The following is a 12,241-nucleotide window of genomic DNA, read 5'->3' on the forward strand; positions in this document are numbered from 1 at the left end:
CTTTATCTATTTAAGAACATCACAGATTTAAGTTATGTTTCTACTAAGTAATGGAAATTTTTACACTACCGAGTCACAGGGATAAGAGTGCTTATGCTTACTATTCTTCTAAAAACAATAACTAGAAATTGTCCTGGCTCCTGCAGCTTTTCTGTCACTTTCTTAAAGTTGCCATTTTTAAACTGCAAAACACACTACTTAAAACTAGCCCAAAACTAGCTCAATCTTTTTTCAGGGGTTAGTTTAGGGTTAGGTTAGTGATCCAAGGGCTAAAATACATGCGAGGTTCCCCTGGTAAAATTTGCATTACAAAATACTTTTTTAGAAAATTGTATTCCTACTAATAGCATGCAATGATGTAATTAATTGTCATTTCATCATGATAATATAATGGATTATCAATATATCTTTGTAGGTCCCCCCTGTCTGGGGCCCCAGTTCCCTTATTATCCCCTGTCCAACGCACATGTGCACAACATTCAAAACCAGAATCTACAAACTAGTGAAATATTATCTTGAATCATTTAAAGCTGAATAAGCAGAGTAGTAATACTAAAGTGGTAATCCTAAATGCTGTAATTGTGGAGGAGAGCACAGTGCAGGATACAGAGGATGTCTAGTAAGGAAAACTAAAATGTCAGAGTGGCTGAAGGAATCTCATACACCAATGCTCTAAAGAAAGTAAAACAAGCACCCAAAATAATAGAAACCGAGACAACAGCAACACAACAAAAAACAACATCAAAAAGGCAAATTAAAGAGGGCGAAATGATTGTTGATAAAGTGGTGAATTGCTCCGCCCAAACTGAAAGGACAGAGAGAATTAAAATCACTATCAGAGCTGCAGAAAGGTATTTTAAGTTAGAGGATGTTAGAGTAGATATGATACAGGAAATAAGAAGTTCTAAATGTCCAAAATGGGTATTGGACATTGTTCATTAAGTTTGTAATTAATAGGGAAGCATGAAACTGGAAATAGTGACAAATGTGGTCATGCAGAGTCAGTAGAACATGTTCTTATAGAGTGTGATGCATATGAAGGAGCAAGATTTAAACTAATTCAAGCATTAGGATCGATTGGAGTAAATAATTTGTCACTTCAAGTTCTTCAGGAATTATTTTCTTAAAATATAAAAGACTGATAAATATAATTTAGGATACATATATGTTAAATAAAGCATTTTATTATTTATTTATGTATTGTTATAGTGATAAAATTTTAAATCATTTTGCACTCCACACTCCTATCCATTAGGGGTCGTGAGGGCACTATTTAAGTTGGTTTGCCAACCGTCATTAACACCAGAAGAAGAGGAAGAAGAAGCAGAAGAAGACGACGAAGAAGCTGCTGCTTTCAGACGCAACAGTGATGTTTATTTAGTCTTCTGAGAAGAGGTGAGCAATTCACATTATTTCACATAACGTTATTTACATGAAATACATTTCACACAGTGCTGTTTCTGTGTTGTTCTCATCGAGTACAGCGCTGTTTGTATGTTTTCTGCGATAAACATACAAAGCGGGTACAGTTAGTATTAGGTTAAGTTTTCTCAGGATAATCGCTAATGTCATGTAAGGGACAGTCTACAAATTCCAACCACAGTGTAAAAACAACAAAGTAAATTATGTCTAATCAGTTATACAAATTAATGATTTTTACAACTTTGTAGAATGTGAGCTACACATTCCCGAAAAAGAAAAAAGGAACCACAGCATTTTTATCCTAAATGAGTACTGTGCATGTATAAAGATACATAATAAATAGTTTGCTTTATTGTACTTTCATAAGAGGAGGATTTTTGTATGTTGAAAGGCATGTAAACCAATGGGCATCGCTAGGCCATTTTTAGGGAGCTATATCCCTAGCATTTGTGCATTTATTTGTCATAAATACGGTTTACAAAATATAATGGGGAGTTTTCGCTGCGTTCCCCCCTCATCACACCACAGGTTTCCTCCGGTGAAAATGAAGCACATATTATAAATGCATATACTTTATAAAACGATTTAGCCATTTTTAAAAAAAATCTAATTATATATAATTACCCTCATTGGGGATTGATCCCCACTAAAATAAAAATCCTGAAATCACCCACAATGCCTTGGCAGTTTTGATTGACTGTTTCATGTGGATATACAGTAGCTGTATATTGTCAAAACTAGCTGTGGAATTGATATTTTTGTTAAACTGTCGGCTCTATAGAACAAGGGGCAGAGAATGAAACATCTGATTAATACTGAATCTAAATTAACTTTAGTTACTGTGCTTTACATGTTTAAAACTAAAATCAGATGTTGCTATACTTCATATTGAGCCACATGCGACATTTTAAATCTATACATAAATATGAAGAGATTTATAATGAAGACACAGGAAATATATATAATTTTTTTGTGGTATATTAAACTATAACATAATATAACTTAATGACTTTATTGCTCTAAAGCAGTGTTTCTCAACCGTTTTTCCCCACTGGGCTGCATATAGTCCAAGTGTAAATCTCATGGGCCACACGCATATCATTTACATATTATATCACCGATGCAAACCAACCAGCTTTATAGCCTAAATATTATGATATCTAATCAATTACAATTATTCTCCCCATTAATAAATGTGTTCCTGTTGCTCAGTGGTGGAGCATTGTTGGCAGTGCAAAAGGTCATGGGTTTGATTCCCATGGAACACACAAACTGGTATAAAAAAAAAATGTATAGCCTGAATGCACTGGAAGTCGCTTTGGAGAAAAGTGTCTGATAAATGTAAAACTCCTGATGCTGTCGGGAGCTGACCAATTTTGTGAAATTCGGCTTGAAAGGAGTAACAGCACAATGAAGTTGTGACATTGCAGAAAATGTGCGTTCACAAATGCAGTCTATCCCTATTTTGATTCAAATATCAATGTGCTGCATTCAAATGCACGCAATTGGCTAAAGTTTGCTGCAAAGCACCGGCAAAAGTAATTACCATGAATGTGAGGGGAAATAGTAAGGAGATATTTGAATTATTTACTAACAAGCAAGTGTTTTCTGAGTTGGTGTTGCAAGGATGAAGTTGCAGATCCTGACTCGCCATCTCCTCATTAGCCGCGCCTTTAGAGATAAGTGCATCTTTACAGATCATGATTATAATGAAAGCGCTTTTGGTTTTGATTTATTTCGTTTTGTAATTTAAAGCTTTCTATAGATATGTTTAAAATGTCTGTGAGGCATGTATACGCTGAGTTTTGGTTCATTTTCGAAAGCGCTCCTGTTCAAAAAGAAAAGACAGAAATCACATTGTGTTTGTTTTCATTATTTTATAGAAGCACAATATATTTTTATATATATATATTGCGAGTGCACAAAAAAAGTAAACCCTTCACATTTACATTTAGTCATTTAGCTGATGCTTCTATCCAAAGCGACTTACAAATAAGGACAATAGAAGCAATCAAAACTAACAAAGAGCAGTGATATATATACACAAGCGCTATAACAAGTCTGTTAGATTAATGCAGTACACATAGCAAACAGTTACGAATGATTTATTACTCTTATGAGTAAAAATTACAATGTATCGACTGAAAAAAAAATTAATTGATCACGCTATTTGTCTCAAATATTGTTCACAAATCTGTCTAAATCTGTGTTAGTAAGCACTTCTTTGCAGAGATAATTCATCCACCTCACAGGTGTGGCATATCAACATGCTGTTTAGACATGATTATTGCTCAGGTGTGTCTTAGGCAGGCCACAATAAAAGGCCACTCTAAAATGTCCCGTTTTACTGTATTGGGGGGTCCGGGGGGTACAAAAACCAGTCAGCATCTGGTGTGTCCACCATTTGCCTCAAGCAGTACAACACATCTCCTTCACATAGAGTTCACCCGGTTGTTGTTTGTGGCCTGTGTAATGTTGGTCCACTCCTCTTCAGTGGCTGTGCAAAGTTGCTGGATATTGGCAGGAACTGGAACACGCTGTCGTATACACCGATCCAGAGCGTCCCAAACATGCTCAATGGTTGACATGTCCGGTGAGTATTCTGGCCATACAAGACCTGAGATGTTTTCAGCTTCTAGGAATTGTGTACAGATCTTTACAAAATGGGGACGACAAGCATGCATATGAGGTTCCCTGAGAGGGTTTCTTTCTGAGATGAACATTCAATTCATGGACAACAGCTCTGTTGGACATTCCTGCAGTCAGCGTGCCAATTACACGCTCCCTCAAAACTTGCGACATCTGTGGGATTGTGCTGTGTGATTAGTCTGCACATTTTAGAGTGGCCTTTTATTGTGGAGAGCCTAAGGCACACCTGTGCAATAATCCTGCTGTCTAATCAGCATCTTGATATGCCACACCTGTGAGGTGGATGAATTATCAAAGGAGAAGTGCTCACTAACACAGATTTAGACAGATTTGTGAACAATATTTGAGAGAAATAGGCCTTTTGTGTACATAGAAAAAGTCTTAGATCTTTGAGTTCAGCTCATGAAAAATTATGGCAAAAACAAAAGTGTTGCGTTTTGTTCAATAAATTTGTGATGGGCTGCGAATTGAAATCCACTGCTCTCTATCAAACCTTATTAATATATTATGTGCTCTATTGTATAGTTACTTATCCGTTAATGATGGATGTCATTAACATTTCTGTTTACGCTTTAATTTTTAATTGTTACTATTATCGCTATTTATATTTGGAACAATTTGTACAATTTCTTTTATATATTTCTAAACATGTTAATACTGAGAAGAATGAAAGAATATTGATAGAGATGTTAACAATAGAAAGACAGAAAACAGAAATGTATAGAATGTGTGAATTAGCACACATGTGAGTGCAGTGTTACTGAATGAGCATTTTAAATGGATCTGCTTTTTTGTTGATGCTGTTCCTTTTAATATAATAATTTTAATAAAAAGAGACAACACTTTGTATATGTAATGCTCCCTGTCTCTTCTGCTTCTAATACATAAATGCTTACTTGTGAAAATTTGGCAAATCTTCTTCCAGACAGAAATTCATCATCAGTGAAGCTCCTCCCACAAACCCTGCAGAATGAAACACACTGAAGATACTGAAGAACAAACAGGTTGGTGTTTATTCTTGATTCTTCATTAATAATGCTATTATAAAGCTTTAAGCAGATTTATATTTGTTGTAATAGGGTACTTTTTTAATAACATTGTTAGATAATTGTGTAGTTGATCACACATAATTAATATGGGATTTGTGCCTATAATGTAAAAAAAAAACAATTAGAGGATCAATGTACATCATTCATGGAGAGTTTCAGGGACATATAATTTACAAAACTGCAATGACTAAATCGACCAAAATGATCCAAATTTGGTACATCAATGGTCTACTTTACATCAGGGTTCATCAGGGTTACTGAGAGTTACTGAAAATCAACCAGTTTTACTTTTATTTTCAGATTTGAATGAAAAAATCAAGATAGAAGAACTGAGTGAAGTTGAGGTGAAAAATCATGCTAAAACTGGAGAAAATCCTTTGCGTTGCTCTCAAACCAAACAGAAAGCTTTAAAGAAAAGAGGCCCCAAGAAATCATTCACCTGCACTCAGTGTGGAAAGAGTTTGACAAACAAACATCATGTTGTGCTTCACATGAGAGTTCACACTGGAGAAAAACCATTCACATGTGATCAGTGCGGGAAGAGTTTCGCAAGATCAGCAAACCTTAAGAGACACATGAATGTCCACACAGGAGAGAAACCTTACAAGTGTTCACACTGTGACAAGAGATTCAGTCGGTCATCAAATCTGAAAACACACAAGAGGATCCACACTGGAGAGAAACCACACACATGTGATCAGTGCGGGAAGAGTTTCACAATAAAAGGACGTCTTAGAGACCATATGAGGATCCACACCGGAGAGAAACTTTTCACTTGTGATCAATGCGGGAAGAGTTTCACACAATCATCAAACCTTAAAGATCACATGAACATCCACACCAGAGAGAAACTGTACTCATGTGATGAATGTGACAAAACATTTTTGAGGACTTCAGATCTGAAAAAACACCTGAGAGTTCATTCGAATGTGAAGCCACACTCATGTCATTTGTGTGGAAAAAGCTTTTCATGTTTAGAAAATGCAAAAAAACATCAGAAAATACATACTGGTGTGAGAGATCATGTGTGCTTTGAGTGTGGGAGGACTTTTACTACAGTTGAACATTTAAAACTGCACTGGAGGATTCACACTGGAGAGAAACCTTACAAGTGTTCACACTGTGACAAGAGATTCATTCGGTCAGGAACCCTGAAAATACATGAGAGGATTCACACTGGAGAGAAACCTTACAAGTGTTCACACTGTGTCAAGAGATTCATTCGGTCAGGAACCCTGAAAATACATGAGAGGATTCACACTGGAGAGAAACCTTACAAGTGTTCACACTGTGACAAGAGATTCAGTGCTTCTGGAGACCTGAAAAGACATGAGAGGATTCACACTGGAGAGAAACCGTATCACTGCACTGAATGTGGGAAGCGTTTTAATTATGCATCTTCTCTACACATTCATACAAAAAAACATTCACAGTAATTCGATCATCTTAAGATCCAGCACTTTCAGATGTCCTCAACAAATGAGACACAATAATTCCTCAAGCAATAAAATATAACCTGGATAAATGTCATTACAAGTGACGACATAAAAAAATATCACATTGTTTCACAGTGAATAAAGTTAATTTTCAAAACCAGCATATTTAACTTTGTGATTCAGACTTGTATATCATTTTGTTTCATGCAATAAATGATATCATTGCATTTTATTATGAGTTTCATATTATGTTCAATTGTCTTATAATGCATGTCACAGATTCAGATCAAAACAAAAGCTCTATTCGGACAGTAAATGTTTTTTCCTGTACCTTGAGATTGAAATGATGACGGACTCATGAAGCAGTGGAAGTTCATTCATCATTCCTGTGATGTGAAGCTCAAGTATGATCTAATGATGATGTTTGGTTTATACTGCTATGTTAAAGCCCTGGATGGGCCTCAAATTTAGGCCCGAGCCTGCCCCTTCTCCCAAAACCGCTTATACTACTGTTTAAGCTATTAAAAATAGTTCAGTTTTCTATGTAATGGCAAAGTGATTAATATGTTTAAAATGTTAATTTGAAAAATGTTGTTTGTTGAATATAAGTTTTTGTTTTTTTAAAGTATTGACCAAGTGGCCAGCAGTAAGCTGATCATATAAGTTTGATCAACTTGGCCTTCTCAAATTATCACAACTGGCCTAAAATAAAATCTATATATGTAGATACGCCATCATTTGCTCTTAAGATAAGAGTAATTCATCATTCGTAAATGTAATGGTGGTTCTGGAGTAGCAGATTTTCAAACGTGACTTCCAAGATGTTGCTAATGCCTTTGCTACACGATGGTCTTTTTTACTGTCTTGACAGACTAGACTGTACAAATACAGTTTACGTTGGTAGCATTGATTAGTTAGTTACACAAATGTTTACTGTTTGTAGTTATATCACACCACCATTTTGCATTGTTAAAAAAAGCTTAACATATTTGTTCTTAAAAGACACTGAGTTAATCTAACCTACCAAACCTTGTTGCATGAACAAAGTTTCATACTTTTTTTTTTAGATAATTGACAGAAACGTTATGAAATGTAAACTGTTGTGCTTTTCATATTTTTTTTTTTTAGAAAAACATTCCAGAGTTATGTGAAATGTTTGAAAGTGTTTTTATACCAAACAAAATAATAATAAATAGCATTGAATGTTATTAAATGTCCATGCTATTTTTATGGGGTACACTGGAAAATAGAAAGTTGAGTTGTGTGAGCAAATTACAGTTTAGCCAGTTGAACAAACTTAACATCACTAGTGAGAAATCTCTTCTTGTAAAAGTAACCTGGCGGCCTTGAAAAATATTCAACAAGACAAATTTGTATTTAGTTTGTACAACTTCTACTTCAACTTGAATTAAGGTTAGCACAACTCTCTCATCTTGTTGGGCTTACTAAAAACTGGTTGGTTAGACAAAATAAAGTTAACTCCACTTTTGTTACCCCAACTATAAAGGAACTCCAATATATGTGTAAACAACAATGGTTTTTGAACACAACATTTTAAGGCAGCCAGGTTACAAATAATTTTAAGTCGAACTAGCACATTATGTATTGCTAGCGCAGCTGTTATAATCAAAACAATTACACCAAAATGGACGTAATTTAACTTAATGAATTCATGTGCAATTTGAAATTATATTACCAGAGATTACATTAGAAAACGATCTGAAGTGGTTTAATTAGTTGGCCGTTATAACCGTTGGACATTTAAAAACGTGACAAGCAACTCTGATAATCAAAATAAAATGTGTAATTTAATTCCTATGAATTCATTCATAACCATTTTGACGAATTGTACACATTTTAGTAGAAAAATCATTAATGAACTAAGAAATGTAAAAACCTTACCTGGCTGAGGAGAGCTGGGTTCTAGGCTACAGATGAAGCCGGGGCGACAGCTCATTAACGATGCAGTGTTTTTGGTCTCTTGTTTCTCATCTTCCTCTTGACAACAGCCCATAGATTCTCTCTGGGGTTCAGATCTGGTGAGTTTTGCTGGCCAGTCAAGCACACCAACACCATGGTCACTTAACCAACTTTTGCCAGTGTGGACAGGTGCCAAATCCTGCTGGAAAATGAAATCAGCATCTTCCAAAAGCTGGTCAGCAGAAGGAAGCATGATGTGCTCCAACAGTTCTTGGTAAACGGGTGCAGTGACTTTGGTTTTCAAAAAACACAAAGGAGCAACACCAGTAGATGACATTGCACCTCATAACATCACAGACTGTGTTAACTTAACCCTGGACTACAAGCAACTTGGGCTCTGTGCTTCTCCAAACTTTCTCCAGACTCTAGGGCCTTGGTTTCTGAATGAAATCCAAAACTTGCTCTCATCTGAAAATACAACTTTGGACCACTGGGAAACAGTCCAGATCTTCTTCCCCTTAGCCAAGGTAAGACGCCTCTGAGGTTCAACAAATTCCTTGACACGTCTGTGTGTGGTGGCTCTTGATGCCTTGACCCCAGCCTCAGTCTATTTCTTGTGAAGTTCAAATTCTTGAATCAGTTTTGATTGACAATCCTCATAGGCTGCAGTTCTCTTGATTGGTTGTGCATCATTTTTCTCCCCACCTTTTTCGTTCCACTCAACTTTCGGTTAACATTCTTGGAAACCGCACTATGTGAACAGCCAGCTTATTTGGCAATGAATGTTTGCGGCTTACATTCCTTGTGAAGGGTGTCGATGTTTGTGTAGCCATTTTGGTGCTTTGAGTTAATTAACTGATTGGCATGTCACCATATTCTAATTTGTTCAGATAGTGAATTGGTTCTTTTAATTGTGATGATTTGGCTCAAATTTAACAAAAAAATAAATAAAACACCAAAGACTTCAGTCTGTGTGCATTGAATTTATTTAATACAAGTCTCACACTCTGAGTTGAATTACTGAAATTAACTTTTTCAGGACATTCCAATTCATTGAGAAGAACCTGTGTGTGTGTGTGTGTATGTATATGTATATGTATATGTGTGTATATATATATATATAATTATTTTCCTCACCATGCAAGATACAAAATTCCTTTTGTTTTCCAAATTTCCCAATTGATTTTCCTCACTTTAATGTTTTCATTTAGGCCCGATGAAAGTGAAAGAGGAAAGACAAGATCTGAATGAGATGGAGGAGAAGCATCAGGATCAGAAAGCTCATGATGTCAATGGAGAAAAAATCTGTGAATTGCTCGAAAACTGAAAAAAGCTGCTTGCAACGCAACATTCTAAGAAAAAGAGTCAAAAGGCCTTTCAGCTGCTCTCAGTGTGGAAATGCATTCACTCGTAAGAAATATCTGAGAGTCACATGAGAATTCACTCTAGAAAAAGTCTTTCACCTGCCCTGAGTGTGGAAACACTTTCAGCCATAAAGCAAGCCTTTGGAATCACATGAAATACTGGGATAAAACCTTTCATTTGCTCTCAGTGTGGAAAGAGTTTCAAAAACAAAAGAAACCTTGACGGACACATTAGAAGTGTTCTTATTGGAAAAAGGCCCTTCACCTGCTCTGAGTGTGGAAACATTTTCAAACGCAAAGGAAGCCTTAAGTATCACATGTTAAATCATATTGGTATAAAGTCTTTCACCTGCTCTCAGTGTGGAAACATGTTCAGTCATCGTGCAAGCCTTTGGAATCACATGAAAATTCATGCTCAGATAAAGTCTTTCAGGTGCTCTCAGTGTGGAAAGAGTTTCACACATGAGATAACTCTTAATGAACATATGGTAATTCGCTCTTCAGAATAGCAATTAACCTGTCCTCAGTGTGTAAAGACTTTTTCACATGTAAAGAAAACCCTTAAGAATCATGTGTTAACTCTTGCTGGAATAAAGCCTTTTACCTGCTCTCAATGTGGAAAGAGTTTCACACACACACACACAAACAACTGAATGTGCATGTGAGTATTCACACTTCAGAAAAAGTCTTTAAACTGTAATTAGTGAAGAAATGCTTTCACATGTAAAGAAGCCTTGAGATAGAGTTGGCCCGATAGACAAAGCCATTTTTCATTGCTGAGGCTGACAGACATTACAATGTTGAGCCGGCATCATGATACCCTCTCCAGCAATCCACTGCATCTCCATGTAGCAGAAGACGTGTACTAGTGAACCCCTAAAGGTAATAAATACGAGATGGGTGGGGAAACGTTATACTTTCTCTTACAATTATATAATTGGGCAATTATTCTGTATATAAATTGTGGTAGGGAGCTGCTTTTATTATGCAGGTCATTGAAATATCTTTTTAATGCATTTTTGCTTTTTTACTTTCAGTTTGGAGATTAACGATCATGTGCTGTGTATTTTCATTCATGTACTTTGTGTGTATTTACCCACACATAAAAGATCAGATGCAAGAATCTGCAATACAATACATATCCGATACAGGGTTGTTGATACATTGCAAAAAGGAAATATTTTGTTATATTGCTTATTTTAGGCATAGGATATGATTTTAGGAAAGCTGTAGTTAGGAACACATCAATATATGCAAACCTTAGCAATAAATAAATTATTTAAATAATATATATAAAAAAACATATAAAATGGTCATCCGACGTTGCTAAAAAGACCATTTATTTGGGGTTATTTGGCGTTTATGCAGTTTAAGGTAAAAAAAAAACGTTTACACGTAATGTACATTATTGTTGCTCCTCTATGTCCTGCCTTTCTGAAACTCATAGATTTTTTACCAAACTCATTGGTCTGAAAATTGTCATTGTCATTGGATGAATACCTCAAGTGTATGATGGAAATGTTACTTCTCTTAGCATACTGTGATGTCGTGTGTCCCGGAGCGCAGAGACAATAACATAGAACCTATTACAAACTATACATTTCTAGCATCCAGTGGGGACATAATTACAGATTATAATTATTTATAATGTCTTTTACCCATTGCACATCTCACTGCGTAAACAAAATCATGCCTGAATTTGTGATATGAAAAATGACAAATAGCACTGCTCAAAACTCACGATTGAATCTTAGAGGTGTAAGACAATATCGATACAAGTGAGTATCAGAATATTTTGCTTGCTGATACTGTATCAATTCTGAAACACGCACTATCGATATTTAAAAAAAAGAAATTATACAAGATTCATTGTTTTGATTTCAGTTATATCCCGACCACTATATGGAAGTCTTCTTGTCTCTGAACTTAAAAAGTGACGTGTGTGTTCCGCTCCTGCAAGGTTCAAATATTGCATATTATTTTTGTGTATCTGGGAGCCACTATATATAAGGAGAATGAGCGCTTGCCATTTTTACTTTCACTTTCTATTTTTCGATCACGCAGGGAGCGCGTCTTATGATATAATTTATTTGTCAATGAGCTCTGGATTAGAAACCTGTGCAGGATGGATTTTTAGGTCCCGCTCCTGCAAGATTCTGTGCCACGCCCGCCCCCATAGAAATATATCTTATCTGGTCCCGCCAGCAAAAGCCTGTATATACTTTTTTTTTCAGTATATCAAAGAGATTTAAATGAAATGGTTCTATAACATCTCCTAAGCTTCACAGCATTCAAGCATAAACACTATACAAGCTGACATCTCAGTTAATCGTGATTGCATAAAGCCCAGTTATAATACATGAAAGTATGCACAATGAAATTAATCTTTCAGTGTCTACAC

General features: G+C 35.7%; 1 protein-coding gene across 3 annotated transcripts; it reads left to right on the forward strand.

Annotated features, from left to right (window-relative positions):
- Positions 1–1,256: 1,256 nt before the first annotated feature.
- On the forward strand, positions 1,257–6,716 carry LOC113096996 (zinc finger protein 239-like). 3 transcript variants are annotated; one of them, XM_026262226.1, is made up of 4 exons: positions 1,257–1,395; positions 4,997–5,075; positions 5,421–6,204; positions 6,289–6,716. In XM_026262226.1, the coding sequence occupies exons 2-4, from the start codon at positions 5,042–5,044 to the stop codon at positions 6,554–6,556; spliced, it is 1,086 nt and encodes a 361-aa protein (XP_026118011.1). In that variant the 5' UTR covers positions 1,257–1,395; positions 4,997–5,041; the 3' UTR covers positions 6,557–6,716. The 3 variants fall into 3 exon arrangements, with proteins under 3 accessions (XP_026118011.1, XP_026118010.1, XP_026118009.1); XM_026262225.1 differs by adding an exon at positions 3,917–4,015 and having other exon boundaries at positions 1,258–1,395; positions 5,421–6,716; XM_026262224.1 differs by having other exon boundaries at positions 1,259–1,395; positions 5,421–6,716.
- Positions 6,717–12,241: the final 5,525 nt, after the last annotated feature.

Source organism: Carassius auratus, unplaced genomic scaffold (genome assembly GCF_003368295.1).
Source record: "Carassius auratus strain Wakin unplaced genomic scaffold, ASM336829v1 scaf_tig00216060, whole genome shotgun sequence".
NCBI classification, from domain to species: domain Eukaryota; kingdom Metazoa; phylum Chordata; class Actinopteri; order Cypriniformes; family Cyprinidae; genus Carassius; species Carassius auratus.

Coding starts and splice junctions, on each gene's coding strand:
- LOC113096996 (XM_026262225.1), top strand. CDS start 5,042: ATGAAACACACTGAAGATACTGAAGAACAAACAG. Junction 5,076..5,420: donor AGATACTGAAGAACAAACAG/GTTGGTGTTTAT, acceptor TTTTATTTTCAG/ATTTGAATGAAAAAATCAAG.